This window comes from Plectropomus leopardus, chromosome 19 (assembly GCF_008729295.1).
Source record: "Plectropomus leopardus isolate mb chromosome 19, YSFRI_Pleo_2.0, whole genome shotgun sequence".
NCBI classification, from domain to species: domain Eukaryota; kingdom Metazoa; phylum Chordata; class Actinopteri; order Perciformes; family Serranidae; genus Plectropomus; species Plectropomus leopardus.
Window position 1 is genome coordinate 11,032,146 of NC_056481.1, and position 21,522 is coordinate 11,053,667.

At 39.7% G+C, this 21,522-nt stretch overlaps 1 protein-coding gene across 4 annotated transcripts in view; it reads left to right on the plus strand.

The window, feature by feature from the left end:
* LOC121958533 (zinc finger MIZ domain-containing protein 1-like) overlaps positions 1-21,522 on the plus strand; it is a 143,713-nt gene that overhangs the window by 98,249 nt on the left and 23,942 nt on the right. For all 4 annotated transcript variants that reach the window (XM_042507502.1, XM_042507504.1, XM_042507506.1 and 1 more), the window contains exon 5: positions 3,591-3,696. In XM_042507502.1, coding sequence (XP_042363436.1) covers positions 3,591-3,696 — 106 coding nt within the window. The remainder of the gene's footprint in view (positions 1-3,590; positions 3,697-21,522) is intronic.

Here is a 21,522-nt window from a genome sequence, read left to right on the forward strand (position 1 = left end):
TGCCACAAAAGAGCAACCCACAAACTGCTCAAACCTACAGGAGCTGAGTATCTGAACGATTTTTTCATGGATTTTTAATGGAATATTTCTTCAATAAAACCTCTTTTGAATTATTCTGTCAATGCAGACAGGAGAGTTATTAAATGAAGAGATGACTGTCTGTCCTCTGGAAATTTTGGTCCAAGAAACAGAACAGACAGTCAAGCAGAACAATGGACGGACTGCGGATGTGTCACTCACCTGTCACCTTGGGCCATTCTGTGCTTCAACATGCTTATTTCCATACCGCCTCCAGCAGTAGATAAGAAATACATATAGCTCCTGTTGGGTGCAATTTGTAACCCTGCCGAGCGAGCATGGCTAGAGCAAGCAAAGGAACCCAAGAGATTTGTACTTGAGCACCGCAGTGAAACCGCTCTGACACATCCCTCCATTCAAGTGATTGTTTGTGTTACCGCTTTAATGTGCAGCAGCAGGTGCCTTTTCCTCCATTTCGCCGATTCAATTTGTTTCCTGCCGTGAAAATCTCAAGGCTTTTCCTTTTAGTTTATGGGTTGTATAGACCTTAGCGTGAACCACACTGGGAGGGAGCACAGAGAATCTGATGTGATTGTGAAATTACCCAGTCTCAGACTGTAATGGTAAACACTTCACCCTGTTGCCTGCATGTTTTGTATCTCACTGCTGCCGCAGCGTTGGCATTTGGTGAAGTCAGACGAGTGGCTACACTGCAAAAAAAAAAAAAAAGAAATGATCTTCTACAAACAGCCAAATGTTTAATCAAGAGAAATAACAGTCTGCCAGTGGTGTAAGCCAGCGAATTTACAGCCCGTGGGCCGAATCTGGCCCCCAAAAGGGTGCTGGGTGGCCCCCGAACCATTTTATAATTCACAATAAAAAAAAAAAAAGGTGATTCACACTGGGAATTGTTTTTGTACTTTGAGTATACTTAAGGTACCAAAGTGCATAAAATAGCATCAAAGTAGAGCTTGTTAATCAAAAAGTGCCATTGGAGGATACCCGCACCCCTGACAGAGGTCCTAGCTAAATTTTCCTAAAATCCTAGAAATGTCTTTAAATAATAGAAATGTCCTCAAATCCTTGAAATGTCCTAAAATCCGAGACATGTCCGAAAATCTTACAAAATGTTTTAAAATCCTATAAATGTCCTATAATCTTTCAAATGTCCTTAAATCCTAGAAATATCTTGATATCCTAGAAACATCCCTAAAATCCAAGAAACATTTACGGGGCTGCTCTGCTGCAACTGGCCTTTCGTCTCCTGTCATTTTTGCAAAAGTGGCCCCAAAGCAAGTTGAGTATCTCTGGTGTAAGTGAAAAAAAACCCAAAAAAAACACTGTCTTTAAATTTGACTAAAACTCAGGCCACCACAAAACTAAAACATGTCAAGGAAAATGATGCTAAAAGTTTTTTTTTTGTCCTTTAAACGATCTTAATGGAGGAGTTAATAGATAGTTTCTGCTCCTTTACACCTAGAATTTTAACAGGAGGTTGAATTACCCTTTTTGAAACGTTTCATCTTTAATCTGAACTCATCACAAGGCGTGAAGATTTAATCATTTGTTGTACATAGAGTTTCACAAACAGTACAAAGTTTGAGTGACTTCTGTATGGCAGACAATCCACCACCACTGCTCCTCTGACTGTGTGCAATTTAAGTCCTGAAATTAGAACCACTTGTAACTTCTTACACTAGAATTACCATTTAGCAAAATGTCCCTCACAAGTTTAGATTCTAATTAGACAGCCTATACTCGTATATCTTCTTCTTAATGGGGGATTCCTATAAATAAAGGCCAGATATACATACTCTGTTTTGGTGTCACGTCAAGACTATACTTACAGGAGATAATGATATGGTGCAGGGAGCAGTGTTCAGCTGTGCTACCTCGGGGCTCGTCTTGAACTCCAGATCGTGGCAGCAGGATCGCAGCTATGAAAACCAGGCGGGGGGAAGAATCCGTCTCTTGTGAGGCGCGTTGGTCCACATAGGCCTCAGTGTGTCCTAAAGGTCTAAAGCTGGTCTCTTTGAGCTGATAATGGCGATGGTAAATCAAAGCAACATGCGCCACATAAGGGTGATTTACATCACCTCCTGTGGCATGTGGATGTTTCTCTTAATGTTTCCTCTCAGTGGGCATCGCAGCACCGGAGGCCACGTTCGGTCCACCAACTCATATGGAACTGATAAACTTGTAGTGATTTTATCCTTTAAGTTGAACTGGATCTTTAAAATTGCCAAACTTCACTCTTATGTAACAGCCAGAATCTGGGGATCAAGACAAAATGTAAAGTCCTGCGATGACTTTAACGACCAAGACGGGCCTGTATTCACTTCATTTTTATCAAGTAATGTATGGATGCAGGGATGTATTGTATCTTAAGATCAGCATTATCACTTTGCTCAAGGAGATTATGCATCCATTTGTGCTTACTTTTAATTTATATTATTAGTCAGTAAGTTATTAGTTAGTTACTTACCCAAAAATGATTGTTTGTATGTCGGTACTCACTCTTTGTTATGCTCATGCCCTGGGTGAACAAAGAATCCAAAAACTGAGAAAATTCTTGATGAATTGAAGTCATAGCATTTCGTGTTTACAGCAAAACTATATAAAAACATTAACAATCTCTCACACAACACTTGCAGTATAATCCAAATTTGTTTTATCCAGTGGTATGCTCAGTACTTCCCAAACAGGAAGCTCTTTTTAAAGGGGAACTGAACTAAAAGCGAAACTTATCTAGGCTCCCTTAAAAACCAAACTCTTTTGACAAAACAATATATTTAGTGAGCTGAACACGGACACTGCTGTCTACTACTGCTTCTACTGGTAGTTTTTTTTTTTTTTGTTATTTTGTTTTGATCTAACGCTTTAAACTTCTGAATTCACATAATAACACAGACTAATCGAGGCAGCGTAAACCAGTAGCTCCCGTGCTCAGAGGTAAAATTACTGTTTTTGTCAGTGGATTTTTGGGTTCTTCATTTACCGTGGATGCATAAGAGAAAACGTTTTCTTCACAAATTTAACAAAACAAAGAGTGAGTAACTGAAAAACAAATAGTCATTTTGCAGCGGGTGAAATATTTCTTTAAAAAACCAGATCACAAATTTCAGTAATATTAGTTTAAAAGACATGAAATAAGAAGCTTTTGGTGCTGATCTGGGATTTTTTTTAAGCATTGTCCAACACTGTAAAGACATTTTTTTTTTTTTTTTTTTTACATTTTTCTCATCAACTTCTGAAATTGAATGAATAGTGTGAATGTGTGTAAAAAGGGAGAAGCAGTTTGAAAAAATAATTTAGTCAAATTGGAATTTTGGTGACCTTCTTCCAATGAATAAAGAGGGAATAGAATAGAATAGAATAGAATAGAATAGAATAGAATAGGAGAATAAAAATATCAGTTAAGTTAACTAACCTTCTAAAAGTTGTTATATTTTTTCTAATCATACAAAGGCTCTCTGTCTTTGAGTTTCTTCCTCAGTGGGAATGAACCTCAGATGGTATCAGAGTTTGTGACATCGTCCTGACTGAGTGCTGCATGCTGTCGTTGTGTTCAGGTGGTCAGCCGCGTAGCAGCACAGCAGGGCTACGACTTGGACCTGGGCTATCGGCTCCTGGCCGTGTGCGCTGCCAACAGGGACAAGTTCACTCCAAAATCAGCAGGTAAGACCAGAGTTTTCTCAACCGCCGTCTCAGGCCATCTGGCCATGCTGGCCTGTTTGAGCTCAAAGTTCCTGTCTGCATTCTTGGCAGCATTTCATGATACCCACCCATCGCTACTAGACTGTTAAAGATCCTGATACTCCAAAAAAGCACTGTACGCCTAACTGTGTTGGACAGCATTTCAAGTGTACTAAATGGACTGATTTGTTTAATTTGCATTTTTTTAAGTTAATTATCAGAATCTTGCAAAGATTAAAAGAGAGGCTCTCTGCATGATAAACAGTGCAAGCATCTTGAAGAAGTTTAGTATATTTGCACATTTTTGTATGTTGTATGTATTGTGCAGGAGACGTTAGAAGCCAAAAATACTTGAACAATAATAGTCATTCTTAAAACATTTCAGGAATAAGCAGTTTTACAAAACTAATAGAAATGTACAAATTACAAAAAAAAGTTTATGTCCACTTGGAAGATGTGTTACAAAGTAATCAATGGTGGATTTAAGAAAAAATAGGAAGTGCTGTACTGGACTGAGAAACCCAGTGATAATAAGATTTCACATGCTCTTCAAGGGCAGGGCAAGTAGCGGAATAAAAATTTAAAAAATGATTATCCAGCTCACTTAAAATCCATGGTTTAGGCTGGCAGTCTGAAAAGCATCCAAGGCACAAGTTAATTTTTTTTCATTTATGAATGCCCAACACTTAACACTTAAACAGTCCTCATCAGGGTGTAAGATGCACTAAGGACAGGTGTTTAATTTAAAACTTATCAAGAGGTCATGTTGCATGGGACACATGGCAAGTTAGCGGTGCCCACTAGAAAAAAACACCAGAAAGGCATTACAGTAAAAATAACCAAAAAAATGAGCAACTCCCATATGTTGCAGTATAAAAAGACTTCTTCATCTTCATTTTCTGCCATTATATATATATAGGAGTTAGTCACAGAGCATGTTTACGTTTTCTCTGTTATTTTTGCCGACATGCCTTTTCAGTGGTTTTTTTCAAGTGGGCTTTACTAACATGCCATGTGTCCCATGTCACATGACTTCTACATTAGCTTGAAGTCAAACACCTGTCTCCAGTGCAGTTTATACCCTTATGAAGACCACTGAAGTTGGAACAAGTTAGTCATCCATGTATTAATATAGATTTCTGACTCAGACTGCCAACCTATTCAGTGGACTTCTATATTAAGTTAGCTGGACACTCAGTGTTTTTATGCCTCTGCACTGGTGATAGCCATCGACGGAGGCATTATGTATTCATGTTGTTTGTCCCATTCTCGTGCAGTGATACCTAGCCAAATGCCATCAAATTTGGCACAAATGTGCACTTGGACTAAAGGATAAACTGGCAGTCTGTCTCATTCTTATGAATGCGATATCTCAAGAACACCTAGAAGTTTTTTTTTGTTTGGTTGGGGTTTTTTCTTTCAAATTTGGCACAAATGTCAACTTGGACTTGAGGATTATTAAATTTTGGTTATCAAAGGTCACTGTAACCTTGCATCAGTCTCATTTTTATGAACTCGATATCTCTAGTACACCCTGAGGAAATCTCTTCAGATTTGGTGCAAACTTGAACTCAACTATGAACTGATTAGATTTTGGTGGTCTAAGAAACATGTTTTTGGCCATAACTCTCAGTATTTCACACAAATGTCAAATAGGATGAATGATGAAGTGCTGACATTATATATCCAAAAGGCCAAAGGTCAGATTCACTGTAACACCATAATGATCTGCAAAACTACTTTTTCTGGCCATTATTTAGTGTTATAACTCATAAAGACAAGGGGAGACATTTGATCAGATACTGAACTGGAGGCACTAATCATGGGTGTCCACCTCGAAACTGTGCTGATTTTATAGATTGTCTGTGCTGCCGGATTGAAGACGTGTGTGAAGCATCCATGTTTACACAGACATGGATGTAAACTGTAAGTGCAACTTGACTGGTTTGTGGAGGCATCCAACCGAGGTGGTGATCCTAGTTTATTCTTAGTTAAACCATCTTTTTCTTTTGGTTTCAACAAACAAAAAGTCACATAAATCATCTTTTCCTTTGCCTTGTAATATCTGCATAAACTTTGACTCCTTCATGTCACATCTCAACTTCGCAACATGAAGAATTACAGCAGAGCCCAGTTTCTTCTCTGGAGTTTTAAGACAAAGTGCGAGCAGCAGAATACTCCATTTGTCACATGCTACAAAAAACTACTTTATCAGTGACGATGAGTTCCTGTTTTCACACAGCACCGTCATCTTGGTACAGTGATGGATTATTGGGACAGATGTATTCTGCTAAATGTTGTTATCATGCTGGAGAAAAACCATGCTGAAGCACGAGGGGAATGAAGATGTATCAGCTGTCAGCAGCTCGGAAGATAACAGGAATATTTTGTGCTGCTTTACAGTTTTTTGATTTGTGGTTTCCACCTGTCTTGGGTTACGAGGAGTTCAGAGTTGTGCAATTGCTTCTGTGTGCTCCGCCTCTCCGCTGAGCCGCCTTAAGTCGACGAGGACATGAAAGTCAGAGCCACATATTGTTTGAATTTTCACTTATGTTTGCCTTTTCTGATTTACGGCATCCGCGGCTTCATATGTGGTAATATGAGGCTTCCAGTCCTGCAGTGTCACTCTTATGTCAGCAGCGAGAGGGGAATCATTCTCTGTCTGCAATTAACTTATACTGCCAAATGTTCTAATTCTACTTAATGCTAAATCAAATCTCAGGCCCTACTTTATGGGCTTAGATAAGATTGCCAATTGATTCTCTGTCTGAATAATTTCCTGCAACAGTAGTCATTTGGAAACCAGCAAGCACTCCAGTCTAGGCAGCATCCCAAAGTGCATTTCATGGACAATTATGTACCTGTATGTGCATGAATATTTTGAGAAGAGAGGCCTGTAAAAAGTGAAAGAGAGAGAGAGAGTCAATGAAAACCACCGAGGAGGCTTTCTCCTGTAAAGCTCCCAGAAGCTCTTTAGATTGGAGGCCCCGGTCGAGGAGGTTGTTAAGGAGGAGAGAAAGCCCTCACTGGCAGCCGAGGGAGACGGCTCTTAAACGACACTCCCACAGGGCCCCAGGGGCAGCACCCGCTCCCCAACATCCTGCGGGGCCGTTGCCGAGTGACGGGGGAAGGGAGAGAGTCACATGATGGGGCCAGTATGGCGGCAGCAGGTCACACCAGACAGAGACACCCGAGACAGTTTCTGTCTGCTGTTTACAAACTAGATACGTCTGTAAAGACCAGGGGTGGACTGTTACAAAGTACATTTACTCAAGTACTGTACTTAGGTGCAAATTTCAGGTACTTGTACTTAACTTGAGTCTTTTTTTTTTTTATCCATCTTTGTACTTGTACTCCACTACATTTCAGTGGAAAATATTGCACTTTTTACTTCACTACATTTATCTGAAAGCTTTAGTTAAATGTTACCTTATAAATTAAGATTTTTTATTAAAAGAATTAATTGGCAACTATTTTGATAAACATTTAGATTTTTTCATTTTTTATTTTTTATTTTTTAACGTTTTGATAGTTTAGAGTTTTGGACCAGTGTTTTCCCTGAATCGGATACTCTGGCAACTATTTTGATAAACACTTAATTCATTTTAATTTTTTTTATATTTTTGAATTTTCAGGCTTTTGTTTTTGTTTTTTTTTTTTTTAGTTTTTTCTGAATTGGTCACTTTTACTTTTCATACTTTAAATACATGTTCCTGATAATATTTACTTAGTTTTACATAATAATATTTTTTATGCAGTAATTCTTCCTCTTAACAGAGTATTTTCACAGTGTGGATATTAGTACTTTTACTTTAGTAAAGGAACTGAATACTTTGTTCTATGTTGAAATGACTACAGTGACCTGCTCATGATGTTCTTTTAATTAATTTAGTCAAATCTGACAGTTTTTTTGGATGTGATCCAAGGTTTTTCTCTGCTCAGTCATGAGTGGCCTGCCATTTGTTGCATAACAAGCTTTTTTGTTGTTCTGGATACAGACAGCTTGAGACTGTTCCACCTTATGTTTGTTCCTTATCTCTGCTAACAAAAAAGGCTTGTGCAGCCCAAAGCCTGGGAGTTTTCTCAAAAGAAAAAGAAACACTTAAAAAAGTGTCCAGGGAGTGTTTGAAGCCAAATCTTACTCCAATAACCACTGGGCTGCTCGGTCACATCGTGCATCTTGTAATCTGCTCTAAAAATCTCTGTTCAAAGTGGGCGGGAGGGGGGCGAGATCTCTGGTAGTTATACGAGCGGGGCCGTCTGCCACAGAGGACATCAGGTCAATGGCTGAGCGCTAATAAGTAAATCAGATTTGGTGTCCCATTTTAACCAGGCCTAACTTGTCTTGGCTCTGACACACGCCGTGGTCGAGCTATTGCATTTCTGTTATGTCATCTAAATTCCTCTCCCGAACATGAAAGAAAATTGAGGGGGGAAATTGCTGCTGAGGCGAGGCCAGAGCTGATTTCAGCAGGAGGAAATCAATGTTCACAGGCAACTTACAGCTGAAACAGGTTGTAGCTTTGACAAATGTATTCATCATGAAATGCCCCCAACAGTTTAAGACATTAGTTTGTTAAGAAAAAAGCTTAGAAGGGCAAAAAAAAACTTGATCCTAATGACATAAGCAATATGTATCTTCCCGCCTGAGGAAAACTTCATTATCACCTCCTATTGATTTCATCAGTTAGCATATGTACCTGAATTATAGCAACGTGAGCAGTTTAGAAGTGTTGACTCCACGAACAGTGTGATTTAGTGAATAGTACTCTTTAACCCTTTGATACCAGAGCAAACTGGCCTGATTTCTTTTGAAAACACGGCAGGAGCGCAACAAGCAAATTAAGTTGAAATTGCCACAAAAAATAGCAAGAAATGAGCAAAAAGATACCTGAAAATAAGCAAAAAATAATAAGAAAAAAATGTTACAAAAAAAGAAAGAAAAACCTCAAGAAATTGCTACCATTTTTTTCTGTAACATAATTTTAAATATACATGTACAGTTTTCTCTACATTTCCCCCCTGTTTTTTGATTATATCTAATAATCCCCCCTAGCTTATTTTCAGATAATTTCCGTGTCACCTTTTAAAATTTTTGTGCAGCTTGTGGGCCATTTTTTGACATGTTGCTCACTATGTTTCCTCCATGTTTTTAAAGAACTCAAACCAGTTTTCTCAGTTTTCAGACGTTTAAATGCTTGTGAAAGACGTCTGAATGCAAGAAAACTGATGTCAATCCAGTTGTTAAAGGGTTAATGGATGTACTCAGGGTGATCGGCCTGTTTTGCCTTTTTGCAAGCGGCCCACAATGCTCAGGCTGAGCTGGGGGAGGGGCGTCTGTCTGCTAGTAGTGACCTCTTTGTGAATGAGATTAGCCTGCTCTATTAATCTGTGATTACTTGGACTGTCTTTACCGCAGGGCGAAGCCACGCACGTGAGGCCGTGGCGACATCAAAGCGGGGAGATCACTTGCTCAGTGCGGATAAACTCATCAGGGCCTCTCTCCATCACAGGGTACATTACAAGCCTGCTTAGGCTTCTTTCATCAGCGTCACACACCCCGTCTTGCAGGATGGTTCAGTCCGCTTTGAGAGCGTCGACAAAACGCTTAATCACGATTTTTTTCCTCCAAGAGGGTCAGAGCGGCACATTCCCAATCATTTGCGCCTCAGCAAGCTCTTGGAATTCCTCGGCTCTAAAGAATGAAAGGAGGCACCAACTTATAAGAGAGGGAGGGGGGAACCAGTCGAAGTTTTTCACTTCATTCTCTCATGTAACAAACGCCTGGTAAACCAGCTATTCAGCAGATAATTAGTTGGGCTTCAGCTCTCGCTCTGTCAGGCTGGTTTGTCTCTACACTCGTTTTACACATGCAGGGCGGCTTTCAAGTTTGATCAGAAGACAACGTGGGTTGTAGTTAACAGTGTCAGCATGATAAAAAAGAAAAAAAAACATCTCAGCAACACAGTTTTTATCCTTTGTTTTATCTTGTTTGGTTGATTTGATTTTGCGGTGGGACTTGTGGTTGTGTGGGAGGAAATGTTGTGTATGTTTGCAATTGAAGATCAACATCAGGCATATGAGCTTCATACTATAGAGATCCAAACATCAATTTAGAATATCAATCATGACTATTTGCCAAGTGAATATATCTATAATTTTTCAATCACAAGTTTGTCTTAGATGGCTTTAAAGTATTTACAACGTGCAGAAATGCTACAGTTTCTGTGTGTGCAGAGTTGACAGAGAAATACAGTGTCAGTCAGTGTAGTCTACAGATATCAGTCACAGAGATGTTTGCCTTCCCTCCAATATAATGGGACAAGATGGCACTCGGCTCGTGGTGCTCAAAGTGCCAAAAATATACATTTGAAAAATTTAACAGCAATGTCCCTCTCCAGAAATCATGACCGGCTCACTCAAGATAAGTCACAGACCATGTTGTGAGCAGTTTCACGCAGGAACTATTTTCTCTATACTGAACTACACCCACCAACCATATCACTGCGCAGAAGGAAGTGTGCTTCTACTGCTCACAGGACGCCATCATTGTTTACATCCCGTGTTGTCAGGAGCAGTAGACGTGCGCTTCCTTCAGCGTAGTGATACAGTTGGGGAGAAGATTTAGAGTGCAGTTTCAAGTAGGAACTATTTTCTTTCTACTTAACTACAGCCACTAACCGTACCACCACGCAGAAAGAAGCATGCATCTACTCGTGGATGAGAGGTTTGTGCTTATGACAGCACAGGATTTAAAAAATAGGCGGGTGTAGTTCGGTTGACAGAAAATAGTTCCTACATGAAACTGCTCACAGAAAGGTCTGTGGATTATCTTGGGCAACGGGGTGATGATTTCTGGAAAGAGATATTGCTTTTTAATTTTTTGCAAAAAAAATGTATCACCACCAGCCGAGCCATCTAGTTCCAGTATATTCAAGAGAAGGCCGACATCTCTACAGACGATATCTCCGACACTCGACGAGTCACACCAAAACAATCTCTATTGATAAATAACACTACAGGTAAGAGGAAAAGTACGTATTCATGATTTTGAGGCGTACTGTCCCTTTAAGTAAGTGGTTAAAATGAAGTACAAGACACATAACATTAGGTAAATATTAAGTCTAAGAAAAGACTTTTAGGTATAAAAGTGTTTGGAGTGGAAACGAAATGGAAAGAGGAACATTATCATCATGTACTCTTATTTCAAAATATTGATTTTGTTTTAATGGAAATTCCAGAGACGGTTAAGTAGCCGTAGTTCTCAATAATTTCAAAGAAAATTGTTAAGGTTAAGATGAATATTTTTCAAGTGTGCCTTGAAGCTTTTATACTTAGATACTTGAAGTGGTTGAATTCTTTAGTTCGCTCGAGTGCAAATGTAATGTAAATTTCCTCTAAGCTGTAGTCTGAAGTGCTGATCATACATCGGCCTTGCAGTGAAGTGTTGCTGAAGACGCGGAGGTCAGACGTGTTGTCATTGAGCTGTGGAAAAGTCTCTGATTATACACACAATACAGAGGTTACACACACACACATGCACACACATACACATACACATAATCCTGAAAGGCTGTAATTTCTCTTCCCAGATGTTTCCACACGAAAATGTTTTTTTGTTTTTTTTTATACTTTTTGGTACGTCTCTCCACCCAGTGTGCTTCAACATATAGTTTAGCTGCGGCTTTTCCTAAATAGAGAATAACACATTGTTGGTGGCCGAGTTTGACTGTCAGCACCAGTTGAGAAATAAACAACCTTTACTTAATCAGATATAAATGCACATTTGAGACTTTTGTTCCATGTATGGAAGCTTTATTTCAGATGGTGATGAGGCAGCCATGGTTCCTCGAGTTGTGTCCGCTATTATTTTAGTGCAAAAACTTTTCATTCATTCCACCTTCTGTTTTAACTTATAACTTTGTATTTAGTCTAGTCAAGTCCTCATACAATATAATCATTAAAGGGGAGGTCTGTGCTGTTATTTACAAGATAAAGTGAACCATTAATGCAGATTTTCTGAATCACAGGAGTGGAAGTTCATTATTAATTATTACTTGATGTTATCTGTTAAGTTTGGATTTATTTTCTTGATTTGATATTCTCTCTTGAATGTGATGGATTTCTCTTTAAATCTGCCCTTAAAGGAATACTTCGCCCTCTAAATTACCATTCATATATCAATTACTCACCCCGTGATATGTTGAATTTTTGAAGAAAACTGTTTTTTCTCACAGAAAATTCTTAATGAATCGAAATCATAGGGGGTCCACGTTTTACATTAAACAACTCGTGCAGTATAATCCAAGTCTTATTTATCCAGTCATATGCTCAGTATTTCACACACACATTAATTGTTGCTAAACCTTACTATTTCAAACCAAACTGAAATAGAAACCTATCTATGTTCTCTTTAAAGCCAGACTTCATAGACAAAAACAGTCATTTTACCCTTGCTGAACATGCTAGCTACTGGTCTACCACTGACTCGATCAGTTCGTTTGTTTGTCTTATTGTGTAACTTTGGTGTTTTAAACAGTTAGTTCAGATTCCCCAAAGTCACATCATAACACAAACAAACTAACTGATCGACGCAGCGGTTGACCAGCAGCTTACTTTCAGCAAAGGTAAAATTACTGTTTTTGTCAATGGAGTCTGGCTCTGTAGAGTTCAGTTCTCTGTTGGACAGGGAAGTACTGAGCATACGACTTAATAAATGAGACATACTACACATATTGTGTGAGAGTTTGTAAACAGATGTTTGGAAATAATTTTGCTTTTGTTAAACACTTACAAGTATTCCTTCAGCAGTCCTTAAATGTAGACATATTCTGTAAGATATGTTACTTTAGTCAAACCGAAGATGCTGTGTATTTACGGCTGCACTATTACATCAGATGGAAACAATTTAGATGTGTTCTACATCATTTTATATAAAAATGTCCAAAATTCAATGCAGTACATTTAGTATATTTTGAAACTTTTGAGTCTCCGTGCAGTATTTAAGACACTTTTTAAAAGCTTGGCCTCTGTAGTTTGTAGAGATGGACCTCTGCCAGAGTTTACGAGGTTAAAGGTGTTTTATATAGGAGTGCCACAGAAGCTATAAATCTACACTAAGTCAACTTTGGACCATCAGTGTGTTTTACACTGTATGATCACTGTATGTGAAGTCTTCCAGGCAGCTATGATGGATGTGTTAACTTGCAGTCGGGGTTCAGGGCTGTAAGTCATCTGCTGTGCACTTAGCTGATAGTAAATACCAGGAGAGCAACTACAGACAGGAGAGATAAAAGCTGCTGAGCTTGTCTGTCCTTCTATGTAGCTGTCGCAGTTATTATGTCTGTGGCAGCAGGAGGTGATCGCAAGCATCCTCAGCCACTCCATATGGCTCTGTAATTTGATGTGCAACAAAATCAGATGTTTGTATATTAGAATTAATTTCACATTGTAGCTTATGTCTCCAATTAAAAGCATATTATTGTGTTTTAGCTACAGATTGCACTAATTTGACACCTGAATCGCTGCCGGTGAGTGCAAGTATTTTTTTATTTTCAGATGACAATAGAAGCTCCAGACCGCCTCAGGTGGTGCGTCAACATGCAGTTTACATGTTTTATATGTGTGTAATTATTTATCCAAAAGCTTACCATGGCTCATGTGTGCTGAAAGACAAATGTGGTCTAATTGGCCCCTCCCTTTCTGATTCCAACCCTCTGCGCATCAGGAAGCCACAATACCCAGCCTCCTCCTCCTCCTCCTCCATGCCCCTTAATTACAATGACTAGTTTGATGGATTAAGTCGACTGTATGCAAAGACAAGGTTTTGGGGGGCTGAAATCACCACCACCTGAACCGCTTGTGTCGCCACTTTTTCGGCGAGACTAGCCGTGCATCTCCCCCGTACCAGACGTTGCTTTAAATGAATTGATTGAGGCTTCTTTTACTCGTTGTTCTGGACGCGGGCCAAGATACAGGCTGTCTAGCACATTAGGCACCACCCCCCTTTGCAGGTTTGAAATGTGAGCTGCCTGCATTTTTTTCCCCCTCTCCTCTCCTCCCTCCCTCCTCCCTCCTCCCCTGCCTCCCCTCCCTCTCTCCCTTCTGGCGAAGTGGCTGTGGCTGCTTCTGTGTGATGTGTGTATTGGGAGAGCAAGCAATGGATCACTAGACAGAAAAAGAAGATACATCAATAACTGCTGCATACATCCGAGGTGAGGAGATAAGCATTTGGTTCTCTCTCTCCCTCTCTGCCTGAGGGAGGAGAGGGGGACACACGTTTGTGGTCAGTGTGTCCCCCCTCCCTCCCTCCCCTCCTCTCTGTCTTTAACCCTTTACTGCTGCAGAAGCCGGCTTCCCAGTCTTGCTGAATTATTTGTGACGATACCTTTCTTCTTCTCTGACCACAAACGTGTGTCCTCCTCTTCTCCTCCTTGTAGCTGTTATTCCTGTATGAAGTTTTTTTTTTTGTTTTTTTTTTTACAGCTTATCCCTGTTTTCCCTCTCATTGTCTCTGGGGTATTTGTTGCTTGAGTGCAAAGAAGCCGGTGGCAAGTAGAGCAGGAGCCCATTAGCAATGACTCCATCTGTGATTGGTTTTGCCTGCGAAACGGAGAGAGCAGCCATGAATAATTGATGTGTATTGTGCAGTCAGTCACTGGACACGCAGGGAGAGGAGAGGAAAACAGAGAGAAGCTGCTGCCCTGAGACACCGAGGGAAACGTGGGGGGAAGAGAGAGGGAGGGGAGAGAGAGAGAGAGGAAGAATGTTAGAGAGGAGAGAGGAAGGTGGGAGGGATAGAGAGACACAGAGAAAGAGCTTTAAAATAGCTGCTGGCTTCAGTAGTGCAGAGATTAAGGCTGCCCTGTATCGCCTTTGTTCTGCTGTTGCAGATTTGTGCTCAGAAGTGTTTCTAGACACGACTTCCCCTTTTTTCTGTGCAGTGAAGAGTGAGAAATAAGCAGGGACGTAGCTGGAGTTAGTCTGGTTGAAATGCGGGTGGCATTTTAGACGTGGAGGGGGGAGTTTTCGCTGTTGTGAATAGGAGTGAGTCGCGAAGCTGTGAGCTGTCAAAAGGAGGAGACAACAGTTAAAGAGGGTTGTGTTTGCAGGGGGTGTATTCAGTGACAAGAGAGAAGGTGGATCTGCTGCTGCTGCTGCTGCTGCTGCTGCTGCTGAGAGTAACCTCACATTATTTCACCCGGGGGGGGGGGGGGGGGGCAGATAGAGGGTTGACTCCTGCATTGGTGGGTGCAGGCGGGCACCCTGCCACGTCTTAAACTAACGGAATGGGGTTTGACAGTATGACGAGTGCCTCGCAGCGCCCTGCGTGATAGAGTTGCAACAGCTGACTGCTGCATTTGACCCACTTACAGCTCACACAGAAGGGGTCAAAATGGCCTTGATTATCTCTCTGAGTCGCGCTGACCTACTTGAGGCGGCGTTTTCCGCGAGACTCTTGGCAGTTTATCACACCCACTCCCCTCTGTGCCACACAGCTCAGGCTCGCTGCAGAGACACGCACAGATTTTCTCCCTATGTAGTAATTCGCCGGTTTCAGATCAGTGGTTCAGGGCTCTGGTGGTGCAATCGTATGCGGTGCACTGAGGAAGAGCAACAAGTTTAAATGTTGGACATTTGACTGCATTGAGATGCTAATGCACATGTTTATGTTTAAAGGAATACATCCTCAAAAACCTATCTTTTGGATTTTAGTTACCTCCTGTCTGTTGGCTCCTTCATCCACAGAAGTTTATAATGGATTTGAATAGTGATGCAGAGTCACGGCAAAAAGAAGTATCAAAACATCATTCAACACTCATTTTCTGCACTTTACAGATAAATAAACGACTTCTGTGTTCTTTCCGCCTCCTCGTGGCTCCAAATTTTTTTCAAAAGTAGAATTTTTAGCAGAGCCCGAAATGTTTGTTTAATTTTTACGGAATATTTGAAGACAAATTTTAATGTTAATCAATTTAAATGTTTACGCTGACACGTAAAACTATAACTGTATTTTGTTGCAATTATATATTCGGGAAATCAATTTACATTTTTTCATATTTTTTAGTATTTTGTCATGTCATCAAGAATATCTTTATCACAAAAATTCCTTGAAATATTTTAGTGCCAAATCGCCCATCCCTAATTCCAATATTTCTATGTAGGCCGATTTTATATATATCCATATGCAATATACAGTGAACCTATACCTTATATATGGTCATCACATACTTGGGACATGTAATGGAGGAAGGGTATTTCACAGTTTCACAATAAACATTGTTGTCAAAAATGTAATCAGTGCACTGAAACAGCAAAGTTCAACTACCAACTCCATCAAATACATCACACTTGTGGGTTGTTGTGAGAGTTAGTGCGGCCACACACACGACAGGGATAACTGTTTGCATCACACTGCTAAAGTTATCTAATGGTTGAACAAAAAAGGCAGGCCATTTTGGTGTCAGTGACCATTGCTAACCAGGCAGATATGAAAGCCACAGAAAGTTTTTAGACTGTCTGGGAGTCTGGATGGTCCAGGATCAGACCTCTTTCAAAAGAAAGTTTGAATGCGAGATTAGTTTGCCTGGACACATTCAAATACTAAAGGAACTGGCTTATTTCGGCTGATACACAGCCCTAATGCTGCAGGAGGATTTTTTGATAAATTATGACTGATTGTTGTGACTAAAGGAGCAAGCTACTTTTCTGACTCGAGTCAAGCAAAAGATTTAGTATTCCTTTGAGTTTCTGTTAAGAGAGAAAGTCTGTTTTTGCTTTTTTCTTTTACTCCTACAGTGTTGACTTCACTTGAGAATTATATTCTGGCAAGTTGGTTTCGTCATTGTTCACTCAGCTTTCTCTCTACTAAGATGGGTTTTGTTTAGCTGTACAGTAAAGTCCTGGTTTGGGCAATTATTCAATTATGTTTTTCCTAAAATGTGTGTGTGGGACAGCTCCCAACATGCTAAGACAGGAGAGGTTTTGCAACAGGCGGTGTTGGTAAAGAGACGTCTGGCTAGCTCCATAGCCCTCCACACTTCCAACTATTCATTACTGTTGTTTTGTCAGCTTCAATGAATCTCTTGTTCTCTGTATTGGAGATGTTTTTTTATCCACCAAGTTGCGAAAATGCGCTGACATTTTTCTTTGAAGCTTTTTCGATAAAGCCCCGAATCAGAATAACAGTAATTGGCATGCAAGAGCAGTTGATAACATTTGTGCAGCTGCAGATCATGCAAACTGTTTGCATGTAGTTTTTTTTAATGAAATAACATCCAGCCATAAGTTATTAGAGGATGCAGTTGTTTTACACCTCTTTATATATTGTGATCCTCCAATCACACCCAAAATAGGATTTTGATGACTTTTAATATTGAATCCTCCAAAGATCAGAAGAGGAGGGTAGTGAAAGTGTGCTTCAAAGATGTATATTTTTCATGTCATAGTTGTCACAGAAATGTGATGAAGTGTGATGTGATCTCTGAAAATAACAATCAGAGTATTGAGATTGCATTGATATGCCAGGTGTAACCGTCGGTAGAGTTTCCGACACATCAAAGAGGAACACAAGCGCATCCGCCTACTTGTTATTCTCACTGTAAGTCCTTTAAAGTACAAACAACAGCAACCAAAAGCAGACTTCAGTGGCTGCACTGTTATTTGATCTTAATTTATGATCAATCCCATAGGTGGAAAGTAATGATACTTTTGTTGGGGATCAGGTATCAGAGTGCAGAGCAGCTGAAACACTTAACTTGATGTGTATCTACAGCAGAGTGAGTTACCTTAATAGACTGTTAAAAAGAAGTGGATGTAGCCACTGTGACGCCACCCGTTGGTTTGTGGACTTTTGTTTTGAAGTATTTAGTCTGGCCATTGCCGTCTTGTTTTTTTGGAGCCGGAAGTGACCATATTTAGACTGGATTGAGCTGACTTATCACTTGCCCTTAGCGTGCCCTAAAGCACACCCTGCTATATCATCTATATTACTACAAGGGGACCATAATTTACAATACAAACATGCAGCCGGTTCTCATTCCAAACTTGTAAAATACTGTCGCTTTGACCGTGCTTTTGGCGTAAGATTGTAAAAGCATAATATGTACACGACTACAATAGCAATATGTTACGACTTTGTATGAGAATATGTTGGAATATCATACTGTACCGTCTTGACGCTGGTGACCATAAACTCATTAGAAAAATGTTTACTGAGGTAATAAATCAAGTGACAAGTAAGTTATTTTTCTTACAGACTTCTATACAATAACACTTTTTGCAACCAGTGGAGTCGCCCCCAGCTGGCCATTAGAAAGAATGCAGGTTTAAGGCACTACCACATTGACTTCACTTTTCAGACCCAAAGGCTGCGTCCAATTCTTTTATACAGTATGGTTACCTCCTACAGAAACAGCTTTAAGACTTTAAATGATGTTTTACATGTTTTGTTCAGAAAGCAGGTAAAAAAAGATGCTTTCAGATGTCAGATGAGGGCGATGTGCATCCGTAACTGGTAAAGAACCAGAAAATTAGGCTGAGGCAGTAACAAGAGATTACGAATGACGGTATTGGATGATGCTAAAGCAGCACATTAGAGAGGCATTAAGTAATCTATGACCTTTATCGACCTGTATAGGTGAACCACAGAGATTTAAACGGCATCAATAATTCCTCCTCCACACATCTATGCCACAATCCACAATCCCCCTGCACACATAAGCAATACTTATCATTGTATATCATAGAATTACGATCAAACCTTGTTAAGTGCTCGACAGTGATGAGCAGGTCAGTTTTTTGAAATCCCGCACCAACCCGACCTGCTATGAGAGTCAATACTCAGCCCGATTCGCCAACACATGCATTTACCAATGACCTGAACAAAGCCTGCTGACCGGAGGCGAAAGTGTGGTAAATGACCATTGTTCATAATAACCTACTTGCTGCTGGCTGTATTGTATGTCATTTCCAGTAAATATCATAATTTAAAATGTGCGTTTTCTTTTTAAAAAGTGCAAACATGGGAGGACAGCAAGTACTCACCCAAGTATGATCTTGAGCGCTCAGCTGATAAACTACATGGTTTGCTTGACGTTAAAAGCATATTTAAGGGATTCAGTGTTGACTGAGAGACACTTGCTGTTAAAATTCAGTGTTAGGCCTACATATTTTCAGAGGGAAATATTTTACCTTGCATTATGAGAGATTTAAATATATCAGACAGATTTTTCTGGTCAAAAACCAGATATCGGAAAGCCTAAGCGCAGCTTATTGTTGCGTGTTTGAGGGAGAGAAACTGAGAGAGATGGTGAGAGGAGAAGAGATGGTGGTGTTTCTTCAAGTTTTTTATAATTTGCTTTTATTGCACGGTGCTTTATCAATTAACTACCTGTCCACCCAAAACCAGCAATATTTTCTACAAGCTGAACTGTACCGCCCAACTCGCGGGTTGTGGGTCGACCTGCGCATCACTACTTTCATTTTTAAAGTATGCAACTTTTGCTATGTTGACGCCGAGTGTCCACATTACTCTAGTGTTTCTAAACCACTAAAACAGAGACTTTTAAAAATGCTGTTGACACCGTTTTTGTTTGAAAAAGAATTGCGTTGTAGTCTGGAGGGGGGAAACAGGGACTTTTGAAAACAATGAAGCAGACGCCCACTTTCGCTTCATTTTTGGCACTTATCAGTCACATCTGTCCTTTCTTCTGTCCTGAATATTGCATCTTAGAACTGCCTACATGTGCAGGAGGCAAACTGCTATTTGAGAGATTTTCAACAATTCCCATGTCAAGTAGTGTTATCAGCCCTACATTTAGTAGACACTATTTTTCACTTTATACCGGCATGTGCATGTCCAGTGTACGTGAGGTTATGTGATATTCAGGCATGTTAGTAAACACAGAGATAATGTCTGAAACAGTGTTAAAACCTAGATTGTTTTTGTTTGAAAATGCCATTTTACATTGCATTACATACTGAAAATGTGTCTGTTAATAGTAATAGAGACGAGTCGGCTCATTGATTAGCAAATATCCTATGGTGTTGTAGCACCATAGGAAACAATAACTAATACTAACAATACTTATTAGCAGTTGTTGCAGTGTTTGTAGCAGGAATGTTGTGATGCGATCCACAATCCTGTGAGTGCCTGCACCAGATAATATTATTTTGTACAGCGGCACAGTAAAAGTATAATTTAAGTTTTTTACAAGTTCATTACATCCATACTTTTGCTAATTTGAAACTAAGTATGTTCAGTCATTCTCTCTTCTTCTTTGTAGGTTTTCAGACAGTCTGTGACTATATTTCTCAAGCATCCCGTCATCTCATAGGTTAATGTTTGGATAAGGGAGCAACACAAATGTCTGTCATTCACTGAATATCCCAGACGTGTTTGTAAAGACCAGTAAAATGTAAAAATTTGAACCCTACAGAAACCAGCTGCTGCAGGAGGTGTCAGTCTGACTCAGGTACTCGTGTGTGTCGCACAGGAAACTCATGCACATTGGCTGAATCCAACCCAATCATCCTCATCCCAGTCCTTACATTATGTCCTCACAGCGGACCGTGTCGACATACTGAACATGGAATGACATCAGATGTGCTTTTTTTTTCTCGGTTGGTCATTCAGAAAAGCTACATGGCTGCTGTTGTGTTGTGTCAGAGTTTTACAGTATGAAGCATGTCACACATGTTGTTTTTATCATCCTGCCTGCGTCACAGTTCACACTTGTTTTCACGGCTGTTCATTGACGCTATTAACAAAGTTTATGCCTTGTTCGTCTTGGTGATTTGTATGTTAATTATACCACCCCCACCTCTACACATTGTCGTACAAAAACAGGAGTTGTGAACAGAGCTTACCTCAGAGTCACAATAATGTGATAAAACTTTAATGTTCGCTGTAAGGCGACAACAAGCATACAGGAGAATATAGCAACTTGGTTGGTTTAGTAAACATATGCAACAGAGTTTAAGTCCTCTGAAAATGTAGAAAATGAAATTATACGTGTATAAAACTTATATCTTAATGTTATTTTTATGTGGACAAAATACCAGAAACTGAACCAAGACAATAAGAATGTGTTAAGTCAAATAGAATGAAAAGTACATTTTTAAAAAGACATTTACAGTATGAAATACATTATCCGCAGTGCTAAATAAACATTAAAATCATTAAGACGTGAATAGAAATGCAGGAATACAGTTTGAAAGACTGAGATGAAAATGAAAAAAAAGCCTACCATACAGTAGAACTTCTAGAAGACTTTAACCGTCTGAACCTCTTACATCTCAAGACAGTTTTTGCAGTTTTTAGTCACATACTATAAGATTTATCAAAGACTGAAGATATGCAGGCTCACTATTTGCAAGACGACAACTAAATTTCTTCTGAGATTATTTCCCATCTTGCTCCGTTGGAGAATATTACAGCAAACCCCCTTTAGGAAATATGACGTAAGATTTCATATGTCTACAGTATTCTTGTCAATTCTGCATCCGTATAATCCAAAAAGATAAACTGTATTTGTGTCCAAACTTTTGGATTTTCTTGCCTTAACTTGCTGTAAGCCCCGTTGGTTAGCTGCGCTATTTTATTTTGAGGAGACTGTGGAATTGAGCGGCGAATCTTTTCAAAAATATAGATTTCTCACTAAAATAAGGGCTGGTGAGTGCATCGGATACACACAGACTTAAACACCAACTTCAGAACTCCCCCAGTTTCTCCTCCTTTTCCACAGAAGAAGAGAACAGAGACTTGTTGTTGTTTCCGTCTGTACTCTCTACCCTGTTAGCTGCTTC